Here is an 18,874-nt window from a genome sequence, read left to right on the forward strand (position 1 = left end):
CGATACAAAGCAAAACTGAGCTGACTGTGGTGGCACAGCTCAAGACTCAGGAGGCTGAGGCAGGAGGATCTCGAGTTCTAAGGCAGCCAAGGCGACACAGAGCAGAGCCAGGCTGTAAGAGGTTAGCTGTGACAGTGCCGAGGACGGGATGTGGGGTCCTGCACACGGCAGACGGCAGACAAGGACTTACTGACCCACATCCCTCGCCACCATGGAAGGTTAGGCATGTAGCGTGCTGCTTCCACGATATGTGGGTGGTTTTAGAAAAACAGACCTGTTTGCTGCAGAAAGTATAAAAATACACATAACATAGAAATGAGACTTGAGGTTGGCTCCGACTGGAAGGTTGAATATTGAGTGTCCTGGGAGGTCAGATTGCTGTCAGCCTTTCAGACATGGCTGATGGACATGGACATGGAGAGGGACATGGACATGGTAAAATGGAACTTCCAGATTACAGACAGTGGAAGATTGAAGGGACACCGTTAGAAACGGTGCAGAGGAAGCTTGCTGCGCGAGGGCTCAGAGATCCGTGGGCTCGTAATGAGGCTTGGAGATACATGGGCGGCTTTGCAGGCGACATCACCTTCACGAGTGTAATACTAAAAGGATTCAAATGGGGGTTTGCTATGTTTGTGGTAGCTTTAGGGGCTGAATATTTCCTGGCTTCCCAGAATCCTTCCCAGAATGCTGATAAGAAGCATCACTGAAGAGAGCACCTTGTGACGTCTCGATCATAAAAATAAGATTCTCTCACTGTAGCATCCTTGGCTGTATGTTTGTCCTTGAAAGAATATTAGTATGGTTTAATAAAGTAAGGAAAACTCTTGTTTTTGTAACTCTTAAATAAAATTAAAAAGAAAAATGTAAAGTATAAAAATACACAAAACATAGAAATGAGACTTGATGTGGTATGTCATGGTTTGGAAACAGCCCGTTGGCAAGTCACTTTCTGGACCTTGAAATGGTCAGACAGCATCCTTGGCTGCATCCTTGGCATGTTTACTGTGTTAAGGCTCAAACATGGAATGTCTGGGCTTGAAATGTAGCTCAAAAATAGAGCATGTATTTAGCATGTAGAATATCTATCCCTAACACCACCACACACACACACACACACACACACACACACATGCACACGCACACGCACACGCACACGCACACGCACACGCACTCTGGAACATGGCAGGCCACTGATACAGCGGTGCCATTTTTCTCTCTGGCCTGTAGTTGTGTTGGTGGGGTGTCTTGTGCCTGCATTCTCAGCTATCAGGAAGCTGAAGCAGGTGGATTGCAAGAAGTTCCAGGCCAGCCTGGGCTATGTAAGTTTGGAAGTGGTGTCCACGAGATAGAAGTAGATGTGAAAAGCCATGTGGAGCATGATTGTTCACTAGCACTGGAAAAGTTAGGGCAGTTCAAGTCTGGCTTTACAATTTCGCCAGGAAGTGGTAGCACACACCTTTAATCCCAGGACTCAGGATGCAGAGACAGGCTAGTCTCTGAGTTCAAGGCTAGCCAAGGCTATACATAGAAACCCTGTCTCAAAAAACTCAACCAAACAAAAATACTCTAAATTTGGGTAAGTACTATTACTTGGGAGACAAAGGAGGCAGATCTTCGAGTTTAAGGCCAGCCAGGGGCTACATAGTGAAATACTGTCTCAAAACACAAGTAATGCCCAAATTTAAAGAGAAATAGATATTGACTTCTTCCTCCCAGCTGCCTGTCAGGTGGTTGTTTTCTTTCTTTCTTTCTTTCTTTCTTTCTTTCTTTCTTTCTTTCTTTCTTTCTTTCTTTCCTTCTTTTTTTTTTTTTCGAGACAGGGTTTCTCTGTATAGTCCTGGGTGTCCTAGAACTCACTCTGTAGATCAGGCTGGCCTCGAACTCAGAAATCCGCCTGCCTCTGCCTCCCGAGTGCTGGGATTAAAGGCGTGCGCCACCACTGCCCGGCTTGTTTTCTTTTTTTTAAGCATCATGGCTGCCCTTTAGCCTCTGATAACCTAAGATCCCATCCTGCACCAGTCAGACCATGATGTCAAAATTAAGAGCAACTGGTATAACTCCAGAGGTGTCTGCTAACAGGATGCCATGACGATTCAAGGGCCAGACCCTGATGCCCAACACTGGTTACAGGAGCAATACGAAAACAAAGCACGTGCTGCCCAGTGGCTTCCAGACATTCCTAAAGTATCACGCAGCAGTTACTGCTCCTGGTGTACAATCAGTCTTATTATACTGAGATGTCACACAGTGCTTCCACCAAGATCTGCAAGCCATCCTGGAAAGAGCAGCATCAGAGTCACCCATCCCAAGGCCAGGCTGTGCCTCAGAGAAAATGAACTGATAGCTCACTCACATCGTGATGTCTTTGTGCTTAAATAAAACCACAACAACCACAAGCAGCAGCAGCAGCAGTTTGTATCCCAAAAGGCAGAAACCAGCAATGGGTTGAAGAGGATAACTTAGTGGTTGAGAGCACTGGCTGCTCTTCCAGAGGAGCCATGTTCAGTTCTCAGCACCTACATGGCAGCTTGCAACCGCTTGTAGCTCCGGTTCCAGGGAATCTGGCACCCTCATACAGACAGACATACAAGCAAGACACCAATGCACATGAAATATATCATTAAAAGTTTTAAAATCCCAACTCCCCCCCCCCCAAAAAAAGCAACACACTTTTCTCCAAGCTAAACTTTTCTGAACTCTGGAAACAGCCTGCGAAACCAGACATTTGGAATTGGGGCCGTCCATCAGAAGACAGACCAGACACATAGTTGTGATAAGTCACATGTTCTTGCAGCTTATGAAGATTATTCTCTGTTCCATGAGCCTGAATCCCAAAAGTCATGCCCCAGAAGCAAGCTATGGAAGACCTGGTTTCTGTACCGTGTAGAGGTCCTGAGTCTCCAGATTAAGTTTCTAGAATATTGGGACAGATAGGGGGAGTACTGAGTTGATTTAGCAACAAAGAAAGTCGCTCACCGATTGTAACATAGTATACCTTGTATCTCTTGTATTTCTGCTGTCTCTAAAGAGATGAGATTTGTGTTGATCAACCTGCTCGTGAACTCCTAGACTCATATGACCCACTTCAGTCACTCCAGTGCCTAGACTGCAGGCCTGCACCACTACATATGGCTACAATAATCTTTTATTGTTGTTCTCTTTTTATATGTATTTGGGGGGTTGTTGGTTTGTCAAGACACGGTTTCTCTGTTTTTGTCAAGACAGGGTTTCTCTATGTGGCCCAGCTATCCTGTAACTAGCTCTGTAGACCAGTGTGGCCTTAAACCTGGAGCTCTGCTTGCCTCTGCCTCCAGAGTGCTGGGATAAAAGGTGTGCACCCCTGGCCACTACCACCACCACCGCTCAGTGTGACTACAATAACATAAAAATAACAAATGACATTTTGTATGTACCTGGGCACACATGTGTGTGCTTGTATGTTTTGTGTGTGTGTGTGTGTATAGAGGCCAGAAGTTAATTTCTCCTGTCACTCCTTGGGCATCAGTCCCCTTGTCCCCTTGTTTTTTGTGTCAGGGGTCTTTCATTGTCCTGGAGCTTACTGACTGGGCCATAATGGCTACTCCTGTCTCTGGGAATATAAGCACACACCACTATCCCCAGGTATTTTATTTCGGCTCTTGGGATCTAACTCAGATCCTCATGCTTATGGGGTAAGCACTGTGCTAAGATATCTCTGAGTAGTTTTGTAATATTTTTTAGCATTAAAAAATTGTGTAGCAGGGTTGGAGAGATGGCTCAGTGGTTAAGAGCACTGACTATTCTTCCAAAGGTTCTGAGTTCAATTCTCAGCAACCACATGGTGACTCACAACCATCTGTAATGGGGATCCGATGCCCTCTTCTGGTGTGTCTGAAAACAGCTACAGTGTACTCATATACATAAAATAGATAAATAAATAAGTCTTTAAAAAAAATTGTGTAGCAGCCGGGCAGTGGTGGTGCATGCCTTTAATCCTAGCACTTGGGAGGCAGAGGCAGATTTCTGAGTTAGAGGCTAGCCTGGTCTACAGGACAGCCAGGGCTACACGGAGAAACCCTGACTCGAAAAAAAAATTGTGTAGGGATGGAGAAATGGCTCAGCAATTAAGAACACCTACTGCTCTTCCAGAGGTCCTGAGTTCAATTCCTAGCAGCCACATTGTAGCTCACAACCATCTGTAATGGGATTTGATGCCCTCTTCTGGTGTGTATCTGAAGACAGCTACAGTGCATGCATATAAATAAAATAAATCTCTTTTTAAAAATGTAGCATCCTTTAAAAGTTGTGTCTATGTACACACACCATAGCACATGTGGAAGGGAGAGGACAACTTGCAGGAGTCAGCACAGACAGGAATCTAAGTGGTGTTGTCAGATGTCAGTAGGCACTTTTACCTACTCAGCCATCTATCTTTTTTTTTTTTTTTCCTGAGAAAGGGTGTCTTAGGGTTTTACTGCTGTGAACAGACACCATGACCAAGGCAACTCTTATAAGGGCAACATTTTTTTTTTTTCGAGACAGGGTTTCTCTGTGTAGCCCTGGCTGTCCTGGAACTCATTCTGTAGACCAGGCTGGCCTCGAACTCAGAAATCCGCCTGCCTCTGCCTCCCAAGTGCTGGGATTAAAGGCGTGCGCCACCACTGCCCGGCTAAGGACATTTAATTGGGGCTGGCTCATAGGTTCAGAGGTTCAGTCCATTATCATCAAGGCAGGCACGGTGCGGGAGGAGGTGAGAGTTCTGCATCTCCATCTGAGGGTTGCTAGTGGAAGACTGACTTTCAGGCAACTAGGATGAGGGTCTTAAAGCTCACACCCACAATGACACACCTACTCCAACAAGGCCATACCCACTCCAACAGGGCCACACCTTCTAATAGTGCCACTCCCTGGGCCAAGCTTATACAAACCATCATGCAGGGTGTAACTAAATAGCTCTGGCTAGCCTAAACTTGCTCTGTTAGAACAGACTGGCCTTGAACTTACAGGGATCCACTTGCCTCCACCTCTTAGGTCCTGGGACTAAAAGGAAATGCCACCAGGACCTTTTTTTTTTTTTTTTTTTTGATAATGGGTCTTAATATGTAGCCAGGAACGACCTGGAACTTGCTATGTAAATCACACAGGTCTTGAAATGATCCTCTGGCCTCTGCTTCTCAAGTGCTAGGATTTTAGGCATACAGCACCACAACGGCTAGAACACATTTTCTTTTTTCTTTTTTTAAAGATTTATTTATTTATTTATTTATTTATTTATTATATGTAAGTACACTGTAGCTGTCGTCACACACCCATATGAGGGCATCAGATCTCATTGCAGATGGTTGTGAGCCACCACATGGTTGCTGGGATTTGAACTCATGACCTCTAGAAGAGCAGTCAATGCTCTTAACCACTGAGCCATCTTACCAGCCCTAGAACACATTTTCTTTTTTTTTTTTTTAAAGATTTATTTATTATATATGAATACACTGTAGCTGTCTTCAGACACACCAGAAGAGGGCATCAGATCTCATTACAGATGGTTGTGAGCCACCATGTGGTTGCTGGGATTTGAACTCAGGACCTCTGGAAGTGCAGTCAGTGCTCTTAACCACTGAGCCATCTCTCCAGCCCCCTAGAACACATTTTCATTTGAGTATTTTTATTACCTGGACAGAGCACTAAGAAGTGACAGGCCTTTCTGTGTACTTTTCCCTTTTCTTCAATTTTAAGTGAGTGGTAAAAGTAGATGGCGCACTGCCTTTTTGTCTTTAAACATTGTTTTCTGTGTTTTGCCTGCACGCATGTACATGCACCACCTGAGTGTCTGATGCCCGTGGCGCTCAGAATACGGGGTTGGGAATGGAATCCAGGTCCACAGGAAAAGCAGTCAGCTCTCTTATTGAGGCAACATTCCAACCATCACTTTTTTTAACTAAAAAAACATTACGTGACTGGATGTTTTGCTTACATGCCATCTGTACACCATGTGCATGCAGTTCCTGGGAAGGTCAGAAGAGGACGTCAGATCCACTCAGACTGGAGTTACAATTGTGAGCCACCATTGTAAGTGATGGAAAATGACCCGGGGCCCTCTAGAAGAGCAGCCAGTGCTCTTAACCATTCAGCCATCTCTCCAGCCTCTTTTCATTTTTTAAAAAAAGTATTTTGAAAGCCGGGCAGTGGTGGCACACACCTTTAATCCCAGCACTTGGGAGGCAGAGGCAGGTGGATTTCTGAGTTCGAGGCTAGCCTGGTCTACAGAGTGAGTTCCAGGACAGCTAGGGCTATACAGAAAAACCCTGTCTCGAAAAACAAACCAAAACAAACAAACAAACAAAGTATTTTGAGTAAGCATGGTATGTATGGCCACAGAACAGTCACTGATGTCTTTTCTACCTGCATGTGGAACCTGGGGATTGAACAGGTTAACAGGCTTGTGGAGCAAGATCCTTCAGCCACCGTCTCTCTGACATCCATATTGAGACAGGGTATTGATATAGCCTAGCCAATTTCAAACTTGCTATCCCCGTCTTAGCTTCCTGAGTGGGGTAAGTACCACTGTTATGCCCAAGTCCAAAGGACCCCAAACACCACCAAGGAGCCAATTCTGATGTAAACAGGTAAGGGTTTTTATTAAGCACTCAAGAGCAAGGACTCTCACCATCACCGGCGCAGGGGGGTCAGAAGTGAGAGCCCCGAGTCTAGGGGTGCAGGGTATCTACTGTGGTTACAGCAAGCTTGGGGAATTCCATAATGGGTCAGCATATTGTATTTTTAAAACTGCATTTCTGTTGTAATCTGTAGGAACCAAACACAGGGGCAAAACTACCTGACAAACAGGATGTCTTAGGTTGCATGTACCTTGACCCTGCTGTTGTAGACTGACTGGCTGTTACTAAGGAGGGGGATGAGGGTGTTGCCATCAGATGTGTGCTCAAGTGGACTTTGTGGTTTTCCTTATGGAATTGGAGTTGGTTAGCCTTTATACCATCATTTTTAGCTTTCTCACACTTTTATTTTTAAAAATTAAAAAGCTTCAAAATTAGTATTAAATTTTGTGTTTTAGATCCAGATGGTGGCAGCACACACCTTTAATCCCAGCACTTGGGAGGCAGAGGCAGGCGGATTTCTGAGTTCGAGGCTAGCCTGGTCTACAGAGTGAGTTCCAGGACAGCCAGGGCTACAGAGAAACCCTGTCTCGAAAAACCAAAATTAATAAATGGATGAACTGTTTTAGACAGTGTATGCAGAGCTGACTCATGGATCTTCAACCTGCCAAACACTTGGGCTCCATGCATGCACCACCACACCTTGTGTAGACTCAGCAGATCAATGCTGCCTCTACTCTTGAGGATCATAAAAGACTGGCAGTGTCTGTTAGTAGGCAGACACTTTTCCTAGGGCAACAAGAACAGCTCTATTCTATCCCTGGGCAGTCTCGGCAATGACCCTGTGTAATGTTCCCAACTCATTAGGAACTCAGTTCCCAGGCATGGAGATGTAGGCCTGTCAGCCCTGATACTCAGAGGGTGTCACGCTAGACAATCTCAAGATCAAAGGCAACTTGGTAAGACATTAGCTCAAAATACAGGCAAAAAGACCTGTGTATGGTGGCACATGCCTTAAAAACCAAGCACTCAGGAAGCCGAGGCAGGTGGGTTTCTATAAATTCCAGGCCAGCCAAGGCTACAAAATGAGTCTTTGTCTCAAACACACACACACAAAATGGAGCTGGGGCAAGACCACATATCTAACCCCCCGTGTAATACATAATCAAATACACGAGCAAAGAATTAACATGGCAACGTAGGCAGAACAACATTTATTCCCATTTTACAGATGAGGAGACAAACTCTGGCAGCCTGTGATTACCAGACCCTAAGCCACAGGCCAGGGACTTGGTCGATTCGGGAACAGACTTCTGACTTCAACAGCTCAGCATTCTTGGGTTCACTATCTTCCCTTTGCAACCACAATGCCAGTTACTTTTTAAAACATGAAGGCAGAAGAAGTGAAAGCAGTCTCAGCTGCTTCTGACAACCAGAGCAGACACCCACCAGACCCCACACGCACACAGAAGCCTGAGGTAGAGCCGTGTATTCAGAAGTCCAAATCTGTGTGTGACCACCAGGCCCTCAGTTAGGCTGATCTCAGTAGAAACCTGAATCCACCAGAGAGGGCGGAGTGCCAAGAAAACATATATCAAAAGCTTTGTCACTACTTCTAGTCTGAGTTCCATTTATTGAGAGCTTACTTTGTCCTGGCTAGTTGACTTGGGACCCAGAGCAAGGCAGACCAACAAGGATTCTGTTCCAACACATTCTTCAGCAATTTCACAAACTGGTGCTAGAGGCTCTGTGGCAAAGCATTTGCCCAGAGGGCTGTGGCTATGGCTGAGCAGGGAGCCTTTATCTAGCACCCCCCCACAGCTCAGCAGCAGAGCTATTTGTCTACCCTGAATGGCCCTAGGTTCCTTTCCCAGGACGGCCAAAGGAAAAGCAAGGAGGAATCCTTAAGTGTCAACAAGACTGATAAGCTACATCCTCCTCCATCAGGATTTGGTACAGTTCACAATAGTGCCTCCGTGCAGAGTACGGTACCAACATCTAATGTCTCTCAAACTGACAACTTTTGCGGGATTCCTAACAGTAAGTATCAGCTCCCACCCACTGTGCATCTAGGACACATGGCCACCAGCCTAGTGCAGTCTCTACCGTTTCCCCCCATCTCACAACCAGGTAACGGGCCTAATTCCCACTCCTGTTCCCCACTCGACTGCCCTTGTCACTGACACTGGAGCAAACACATAGTCAGACAAGATGGTTTCAGAAAGCACCAAGTCATACGAAAGAAGGAAAACCGTCAGGGCACCAGGAGGGACAGGATTGGTGGAAAGGGCTACTTCGGAGGGTGTGGGTGAGGAGGCAACTGTTTTCGAGTGAAAGTTACAAGGACTGAATCGCATTGACAAGTCTGCCAACAGAAAGGAAAAATGCTCGCAGCACACAAGAGGGACCAGCCCGTACCTGGAGCCTGCCGACTGCCTGGGTTAGTAAAGAACAGGAAGGATGGGGTGGGTTGGACCACCGCAAAGAAAGATCACAGGAGAGGCTAAACTTCACGACACTGTGTGGGCCACAAGGAGAGTTTGGGGTTTCATTCCAAAAGTTGAGGGAAGGAAGTCTTTGGGGAATGGCATGATCCAAAACACCATTTTTGTTTCCCCAAAGCTGGCTACTATGTAGAAGAGTGACCTGAGGTAACATGGTTGGAGACACAAGTATGCATAGAGTATTGGACAGTGGCTAAGACCGGGATGGTAACACAAGAGTGGGAGAGGCAGCAGACGCTGAGGCCATCTGGATGTAGCAGTGGTGGTGGAAGGAGAGGGTGACAAGGGAGCCATCAAGGTCAACTTCAGGGTTGTGCCTTGCTCCAAACATCCTGTAGCATTGAGGACCGCAGGAAGAGGCCCCACTTTTAAGTGAGAGATCAAAACTAACCAGGATGGGTACTCTTTGCTAGACTCAAGCCTTCCTAGATTCCCGACATATCCCTCACCCCTTGGATCCAAGCAGTCTTCAAATGTACACGGCTGAGACCCAATCTCTTAGTGGGTGGATTCTATTCCTTCCCCATTATTGTCCTGGATTCACTAAGATCAAGCCTCATGTCTACAACCTCCACTGCAGCTGTAAATGAACAAAAAGCACAGCACAGACACCAGCCTCTAGGTCCTCCCAGCAGCTTTCACCCTTGGCAGCGGACCTAGTCTCGTCTGTGTTAGCCAGCGTCACTAGCTAGTTCCAGGAAGCAGGTACTGAAGTGATGAGTTCAACAAGTCTCCACGAGAGAGGAGCAGCATCTTGAAACGGCATTACCTCTCAAGGTACGTGACCCAAACCACCATATTTATCAAGATGAACGAGCAAGCAGAGCCCTAGGAAGCTTGGCCTTCACAAGGGCTGTGGGTCTTTCTAGTTTGCTTGCAGAGCACCGTTTGTGTCCCATGTTTACCTGGTAGTAATGACACTGGACAGCACTGGTATGCTCCATGCGTGGGAACACTGTAACACTCTTAGCCTCACAGCATCTGTGCAGGAAGGCCACAGAGAGCATCGTTCCCCATTTTACAAATAAGAAAACAGAAGCCCAGGGAAAAACAATCTCCTCAAGGTTTCTCTCCATATGGAGCCCAGGAGGACCTAGAATTCACTATGTAGTCCAAGCTGGCCTTGAACTCCTGATCCTCTTGCCTTTGCCTGTAGAGTGCTGAGATTACAGACCAATGCCGACAAAGACCAGTCCTTAATTACTCCTGCTGCTTTCAGGAGCCTGGTCCAGACAGAGGCTCACTATGCAGCATTATAAAACACATTCTGAACTCTTATAAAAACAGCAACTTGTCTCTGCTGACCCTTGGGTTTTACCTCTACACTGACAAACTTCTTTGGATGTCAAGGTCTTTTGTCAAACCATCAAAGGCTTTGTTCTGTCTGTCTTCTCTCTACTCCTTTCCTCAGTGCTAGGTGAAGACAGATTCTACCCCTAGGGCCTGTGAGAAAACAGCACCTTTCAGTCTGGGAAGAGTCAAACAAGAAGAGAGAGACAGAGAGAGAAAGATTTGAGTATGTAAGAATAGTTTCAATAGGAAAAAGTACGGGCCACCAGGAAGAAAACTGGGAGGTTCCTCCAGGTCTCCATCCCAGGAAGACCTGGGAAGCAGCAGCTGCTGGGGCAGGCAGCCAAACCCATCCAGAGCCAGAGTCACTTCTTCAGGGCACCCAGGCTCTTTAGGGCCTCTTGGGCCTGGGTCAGCTGTTGTTGCAGCCTCTGGCGGGTACTTTCGCTGGATGCCCGCTTCAGGAGGCCCTGCATCTCCTCCACCACAGCTCGGTGGCCAGGGGTGTTGTGGAAGAGCCGTACTGCACGGTCCCCACAGGAAGCCAGGAAGCGGCCAGTGATGTCAAAAGTCAAGTCAGCAATACACTCCCCGTGGACACCCTCGAAGTACTCCTCCTTCTCCCCACGCCGCGTGTTAAAGAGATGAATATTGGTGCCAGTGGCCAAGGCCAGGACATGGGTGTCAGGGGAGAGTGCCAGGCGGCAAGGCATGGTGCTTGCCTCTTCAAAGCGGCCTGTCCGTAGCAAGTAGGGGTCCTGCTGCTTCTTGTATTCCACATCTGTGTCCCATAGCTTCCATGTGCCATCCTTGGAGACAGAGGCCATCCTGCAATGTGGGAAATCACAACTAGAGCCTCAACAATCCCAGCTTGGGGAAACGCTGGAGCAACCCGAGGGACCCAGCAGCTAGAAACCCAAGTGTACAGCCTGCCGAGAATCAAGTCCTTCACCCTTTTCAGAACTGTAGCCCAGACAGGCAGAACCCCAGACTCACTGTTCACCCCAGCGTGGTGATACACACCTATAACCCCAGCATTGCGGGGCTGAGGCAAGGCAAGAGGATCACCGTGAGTTCAAGGGCAGCCTGGGCTACCAACTGAGACCATGACTGGAAAACACGAACAGAACAAACAACAAAATTATCAGGCACCTGTACCTCAGTACTTATGAGGGAGAGAGGCAGGTAGATTAGGATTCCAGGCCCAGCCTTGGCTCTCTGTACTCAATAAGACTGAACAGTGAAAGAGCAAAGGGAAGATGCACTGAAGCACTCACCTCCGAGAGTCATTGGAGAAAGCGAAAGAGTGGACAGATGCGGAGTGACCCTTCAGTTCAAAGGCTCGCAGCACCTCCTGGAACTCCCCTTTCTTCCCAAAGCAGACCTCCCAGACCTTCACATCTGGGGTGAAGCCACACGAACCCACAAACCTGTCATGGAATCCACACTCTTAAAACTCAAATGTTAAAGGCATCTTGGTCCTGACAAGTTTTAGATCCCTTTCCCGAGAAACAGTACCTTTAGGAGACGCTAGGCATGGGTCTAGAGTTTCAGAAATATAAGGCAAGCCTCAGCTAGCCACAGCCTGAGGAAACTTTTTTAAGTCTTCCTCTGCCAGGCATGGAGGTATACCTTGCAATCCCAGCTAGTACAGAGGCTGAGGCAGGAGGATCAAGTTCAAGGCCTTCCTGGGCTAACAGAGTAAACTGGAAGACAGTATGGGTAACTTAGCAGGATCTTATCCCAAACTAAGACTAAAATTAATAAAGTTAAGACTGGGCTTGGTGGTACCTACTTTTAATCCTTAACGCTCAGGAGGCAAGAGCAGACAGATCTCTGTCCCTAGTTTATATAGTGAGTTCCAGGCTGGCCAGGGCTACTGACTGAGAACTTGTCTCAGAGCAAACAAATAAAAAGAGCCAGGTACGGTAGCATACATCTGTAACCCCAGTACTGAGCAGAAAGATGCAGGAGTATCACAGGTTCAAGGCCAACCTGCTCTACATAGCTAGTTCTAGGCCAGCCTGGATTCTGTAGCAAAACTCTATCTAAAATTAGAAAGCAATAAAAATTTTGGGAAGCTGAGGATGTCGCTTAGTGGTAGAGAACTTAGCTAGCATTCTTAAAGACCTGAGTTCTATACCCAGTACTACAGGGTAAAACAAAGGTTGCATATATATTCTTGGTTCAAGGTGATGGTGTGCTTTAAGATCCACCGTATAGGGAGAGAGAAGTACCTCAGGTAGGAGAGCACTCCTAACTGGCAAAGCCCTGCTCTCCACTCCAGAACACATACATACACCTAGCTTGATGGTGCATGCCTATTGTCCCAGCACACAGGAGGGGGAGCAGAAGGATCGGAGGTCAAGATCATCCTCAACCACATAGGGAGTTCAAGGCCAGAACAGACCAAAGAGACATCCTGCTTTATGAAAAAGCTGGGCACAGTGGTGCACACGTTTAATCTCAGTACTTGGGAGGCAGATGAAGGTGGATCTCTATGAGTTTAAGACTAGCCTGGTCTATGAAGGTGTTCCCGGATAGCTAGGGCTATAGAGAGAAATCCTGTCTCAGAAAAAAAAAATTAAAAATTAAAAATTAATTAAAAATTAAAAGGCCTGGCATGGTAGCACACATCTTTAAGCCAAGCCCTCAGTAAACAGAGGCAGGCAGATCTCAGTGAGTTTCAGGTCATTTCATGTACATAATGAGTTCTAGGCCAGCCAGGATACACAGTGAGACCCTGACTCAAAAAAGTGAAATGAAAAAAGTGAAATGATAAGGCGCTGCACATGTTGAGAGGTGGCTGAGTGTTTGTCTAACATGCACAGTGCACTGGTTTCCACCCTCAGCACTGCAAAAATAAATACAGGAGAGGCAAAGAAACAGACACTAAGGACTTCGGGGGCTTCTGTGAAATTCCTTCACATTTGGAGAGCTAGGACTTCTACTCTCGTATCCCCACACCCCTCCTCAAAGCTGCCTCAATGCTCGGTTCCTACCCTCCTCTTCTTCCTCACCTGCTACATGGGGAGATAATAGCGTGACTATTGTTCATCTGGTTGGTGTTGATTGTGGACAGCACTTGGCCTTTCAGATTCCATATGAGGACAGTCGTGTCACTGGAGGCGGTCATGATGAACTTCCCTGATGAGGAGAGGACAGTTGTGAGCCCAAGGCCATGACCAGACTGTCACCTCCCAAGGAAACAACAGGGCACTGCTCTAAGAAGTATCTAAGCTCCTTTTCCAGAGGTAATACTGTGCTAAGAAAGGTGGCTCTTACTGTTCGGCTCTCATGGACTCTAGGGGAAAGCACAGAACCAGAACTCCTTGGTCACAGGGACACCAGGCAAAACTCAGGCAGTATCAACTCATTTAACAAATATAATTCAGACACGAGCAAGATGGCTCAGCTGGTGGAGGTTCTTGCCACCAAGGCTGATGAGTTCAATCTTCTACATGTGTGCTAAGATAAACACACAAAAGAAATGCAAAAAAGGGGGAGGGAGGCCTGGAGAGATGGCTCAACAGTTAAGAGCTCTGGCTGCTCTTCCAGAGGGCCTGGATTTGATTCTGAGCACCCACATGGCAGCTCACAACTATGGTCTCAACTATGATCCCAGGAGACCCCATGCCCTCTTCTGGCCATTGTGAGCACTGCGTGCAAGTACACCAGATAATACACTCAGATAAAACATTCATACACATAAAGGAAAAATAAACCTTTCAAACAAAATGAAGAACAAGTTCCGATCCAGGCACGTTTTCATGCCTCGAGTAAACTCTGTCCACAAGCCGTCCCTTACCTGTGTCAGCAATGCCAATGTTGATAATGGGCGCCTTGTGTTTTTTAGGGAAATCCTCTGGGGTGGCTGTGAACGTAAAGCCCCCATCTTCTCGCTTGGTCATCTTAAAAACACGGAGAGTGTCCCCGTTGGCCAGCCAAACAACAAAGGCTCTAGAGACAAGCAAAACAGAGCTTACTTCCTCACCTGGGCAAAGGCCTATGTGTCCTAGATTCTAGAAAAAAAAAAAAAAAACAAAAAAAAAACAAGATTGTCCCTTGTGCCATAGCACAATAGATCCCTTGGTTCAAAATCTTTCTTTTTAACTTTAAAGATTTAAAAAATGTTTGTGTGTATGATTGTGTGTGTGTGTGTGTGTGTGTGTGTGTGTGTGCCACGTAGACCTGGTGCCCTTAGAGGCCGGATGAAGACCATGGCTTCTCTGAGTATGGAGTTATAGACAGTCATGAGCTGCCATGTGGGTGCTGGGAATTGAACTTGGGTCCTGTGTAAGGGCAGCCAGTGTTCTTAACCCCTGAGCCATCCCTCCAGCCCCTCAAAGGCTTGCAAAAGCTATTCAGAGAGCCAATGAAATGGCTAAAAAAGCAAGGCTAAGGTAACTTGAGATCAATACTCAGGAACCCATGCAGGAGAGATACTCAACTTCTGTTGTTTTCTGATGTGTGTGCGCGCACGCGTGCACACACACACACTCCCCAACACAAAACAATTCAAGGACAGAGAATAATAGCTCAGTGGTAGGTCATGGGTTTGATCCTTAGCACTAAACATAAACAATGTCCTCCCTAGATGAGAGAGGCTTGGGGACTTAAGGAGCAGGAAGCAGGAGAGTCTCCATAAGGGCCTCCCCAAGGTTACAGAAAAAGAAACAACTGTGAGAAGAGAGGACTGTCTGGCGGAGCTGCTTAAAACCCAATATGCAGCTCCAATACAACTGTGACGAGTCACCATCATCCATGCTAACGTGGGCGGTCTATGATTCGACTCCTAGAGAGTTAGTTGTCCACGCTCTTCTAAGCATCCTCTTACCCATGATCCTGCAAGTAATCCCATAAACCCAATGGTCCACACGTGCCACACAGCACAATTATTCTCTGGTCTGTTGTTGATGCTCTGCCTAGGGTAAACAGACTTTTGCTTATATTTCCCTGAACAAAGGTACAAAAGGCCACACCAAAAACCAATACTGGGGAGACTGGGGCAGGGAGATCACAAGTTCAAGGCCAAGCTGCATTACTTAGTGAGGGCAACATAACAAGGCTCTGGGTCCTGTCTCAAAACAACCAAAAAACTAAAACCCAAGAAGCAAGAGAGGTTGAAGGTGAAGCTCAGTGGTATGTGTGATGCTGAGTTCAGTCCATACAATACAAAAGAAAAAAGAAAAATTCATTATAAGAAGTCAAAAGATCTTCCAAAGTTCATGACAGATTAGAGTTTGGAACATCCAGGGTAGGGATGGTCTCCCTGTCTTTTTCTTTCTTATAGAGCAGAGCCTCCAAGGGGCCCCAGGAGGCTCCATACTGTCTGAATGCCATTTTTACGGTAGACTCATGATCCCTCCCTCCCCACTAACCCCCAACTGGATATGTGAAGGCCACAGCCACTAGCTGGGCCTTTGCAGGCAAGCCTGAAGCCCTGTCCTGTCCCACCTGCAGTCAGGGCTGAAGCGCACCAAGGTGGCATGGTCCAGCTCCACATTGGCTCTCATGCTGCGGTGTTCCCGCTGAAGGAAATCTTTGGTGCTCCAGATACGGACAGTGCGGTCATCTGCACAGGTGGCCAGATACTTGCCGTTGCTGCTGAAGTCCATGCAAGATATATTCCCACTGTGGCTCTAGGGGAAAAAAATGCAGGAAGGACCAATGAGAAACCTCTCAAGTGGATGGGGAGGCTCAACCTAGGGCTGCAACTCTGGCTCAGGGGCTTGAATGACCGACGAACTGAAGATAGAACAGGCCAGAAGCTAGTCTTACTAGCTCAGTTCTATAATCCCAGCTCCTCAGGGGCTCAGCAGTAGGATCCCAAGTTCAAGGCCTGTCTGGGTTACAGAGTAAGTCTGAAGCTAGCCTAAGCAATTTAGTGAAACTATCACAAAAATAACAGTAGAAAAATAAATCCCCCAGGAAGGTGCTCAGCTGTGGAGCACTTAAATCTGCCAACCAAGAACTTGATGTAGTAACAATGGAAGTTTCTACCCCACCTTCGATCCCTTTGATCATTTCGTTCTCAAAAAAAGACACAGAACCTTTATACTTATAGTTAACATTAATAGCACTAGAGTTGGCCAGATATCAGCCCTCTATGCTATTCTGTCTACTTCCCTGTCAGTAACTCTGTGATGTGACTTGATGTTCCACCGGGGTTGCTCTTAATCCAACTGGCCAGCCCTCATGGCCATGTTCTCATGATTCATCAACCTCATGGTGTTTTCTCCACTCTTTACCTCTCTGCTCTCCTCCTCATGGTCCCTGCCTCTGACCCCAAGCTCCAGGAACTGAAGCCCCATCTACCTCTCTTCTGCCCAGCTACAGGCTGTAGGCATCTTTATTCAACCAATAGTTTTAACTTAAGGAGCAAAGTTACATAGCATCACTTGATGTACGTCCCCGAGGCAACCAGATCTTGGAGCCAGTATTTAGGATTACAATACATAGCAAAAGACCAAACCTCAACAAGAACTGAAGGTACAATGCATAAGGCCCTAAATTCAAACCTCAGTAATAGGGAAAGAAAAAAAAACCAAAAGGGGTATGCCTACTCTGTGTCTGAGAGTTAGACGTGCATGTAATTTGCACATATTATCACAAAGGACAAGGTCTGGGGTGGGAGCAGTCTTTGTGTACATACTGCATGTGTTCAGTACCCAGGAGTACCAAGTACCTTCAGTGCTGCGGCCAGAAGGGGGTGTGTGAAGCTGTGCTGCTGAGGCTTCTCCTTACGAACCCGCTGATTCTGTTTCTGCTTCTTGGATCCTGACTTCTTGGATTCGTTTTCTTTCTGACCTAGAGGGAAGGCTCATGTCTTTCATCCATGTTCTCACTCAGAGGCATCTACTGAGTCCCTAGGATTACTCAGGCTCTGGGTGGAGCGCCACAACAGAATCGAGACATGGCCCTCGTCCTTGAGAAGACGACATGTGCAAAACAGGCGTGGGAGGTGAGGGGGGGGGAGACTGCTCATAGGTAAAGTACTTGCTTTCTAAATATGAGGTGCTTGAATTTGATACCCAGAACCCAGGTGTGGTGAGATACCCTGTAATCTCGGCACTGAGGAGGTGGAGTCAGGAATCTCTAGGGCTCTGGCCAATCAACCTGACCTAGTTCATAAGCTCCCGGTCAATATGAGATTCCATCTCAGTGGAAGCAATTTGTGTTCCTAATGATACGTAAGGTTGTTCCCTGATCTCCATGTGCACAAGATGTATGTGCACCTACCCATACATGTTCATTTAAGGGGGGAGGGGCTAGGGATATACCTTAGTGGTATAGAAGGGTTGCCTAGCATGTGCAGGGCCCCAAGTTCAATCTCCGGCTGCACTAAAAACAAACATAAAATGAGGCTGGAGAGAAGGCTCAGCAGTTAAAAGCATATATTGCTCTTTCAGAGAATCAAGAGTTTGGCTCCAGCACTCAAATCAGGTGGCTCACAACCAACTCTAACTCTGGTTCCAGATAATATGGTACCCGTGGCCTTCAAGAACACCTCCACAAAACTGGACAAATCTATAGACAGACATATACACATAATTTTTTAAAAAGGCTTAGAAATCAGACTTGACTTTGGATTCGGTCTTTATTGCTGCGTATTCTTTTCTTGTATTTTTAAAGTCATTCTGAAGACTGACACTACAGCTCCACGCATGCTAAGGAAGGGTGTATGCTCTACATCCCCAGCCCTCGTGAGTGACCTTACAGAGGCTGTTTGCCGAGTCTGTATAGCATCTCTCTGAGCTGACACAGTTGGGTGGGTTCATGGCTTAGCCAGTGCAGTGTGGATTCTAGTCAGGCATCCTGAAGTAGGGAAATAACATGCATAAGGGAATCTGAAGATCTGTTCTTGGGTAAATTATTTAACTGTTTTAAATCTTCATTTCCTCAAAGAGATGTTGAAACCAGGCTTGGAAGTATGTCGCCTATAAATAATTCTAGCACTCAGGAGGTGGAGACAGGAAGACTCAGAGTCAGACTTGGCTACATAGTGAGTTCAAGGCCCACCAGGACTTCTCAAATACCCACCCACCCAAAGGTTGAGAACTGAACAATAGTATAACCAAGTTACAAGCCAAAAGCACTCCTGCATTGATGAGAAAGCTGAAGAGAAGCCACACAGTACCATACACAAGTAATCCCAGTATCTGAGTGTGAGGCAGGAGGATTAGGAGGATTCCAGACTAGTCTGGGCTATACAGTGACACCCTGGATCTAAGTCAACCATCAATTTATCTGACAGAAACCAAGTTCAAGGCAATCTCATAAAGTACTAAAGAAGGTCAACACCTTGGAAAACCAGGCTGGAGAGTTGGCTTGGCTGGAAAGCCAGCAAGTCTGACTACACAAGTTCAGTCCCCGACGGGAGAAGAAAACTGACTCTCCAAAGTTGTCCTCCAATCTCCACACAGGCACAGTGACACACAAGAAAGAAAGAAAGAAAGAAAGAAAGAAAGAAAGAAAGAAAGAAAG

At 46.7% G+C, this 18,874-nt stretch overlaps 1 protein-coding gene and 1 pseudogene across 2 annotated transcripts in view; one reads left to right on the top strand and one right to left on the bottom strand.

The window, feature by feature from the left end:
• Positions 1-332: 332 nt before the first annotated feature.
• On the top strand, positions 333-871 carry LOC114620182 (annotated as a pseudogene).
• A 6,907-nt stretch (positions 872-7,778) lies between these two features.
• Tbl2 (transducin beta like 2) overlaps positions 7,779-18,874 on the bottom strand; it is a 12,870-nt gene continuing 1,774 nt past the window's right edge. The window contains exons 1-7 of one of the 2 annotated variants that reach the window (XM_028765992.1): positions 18,108-18,375; positions 17,076-17,197; positions 15,845-16,029; positions 14,196-14,347; positions 13,408-13,534; positions 11,665-11,817; positions 7,779-11,215 (exon numbers count right to left, since the gene is read on the bottom strand). In XM_028765992.1, the coding sequence (XP_028621825.1) occupies positions 10,753-11,215; positions 11,665-11,817; positions 13,408-13,534; positions 14,196-14,347; positions 15,845-16,029; positions 17,076-17,197; positions 18,108-18,168 (1,263 nt within the window). In that variant the 5' untranslated portion in view covers positions 18,169-18,375 and the 3' untranslated portion in view covers positions 7,779-10,752. Of the gene's footprint in view, positions 11,216-11,664; positions 11,818-13,407; positions 13,535-14,195; positions 14,348-15,844; positions 16,030-17,075; positions 17,198-18,107; positions 18,376-18,874 lie in introns of those variants that run through there. The other variant, XM_028765991.1, reaches the window with a different exon arrangement.

Source organism: Grammomys surdaster, unplaced genomic scaffold (genome assembly GCF_004785775.1).
Source record: "Grammomys surdaster isolate TR1022 unplaced genomic scaffold, NIH_TR_1.0 166, whole genome shotgun sequence".
Lineage (NCBI taxonomy): Eukaryota > Metazoa > Chordata > Mammalia > Rodentia > Muridae > Grammomys > Grammomys surdaster.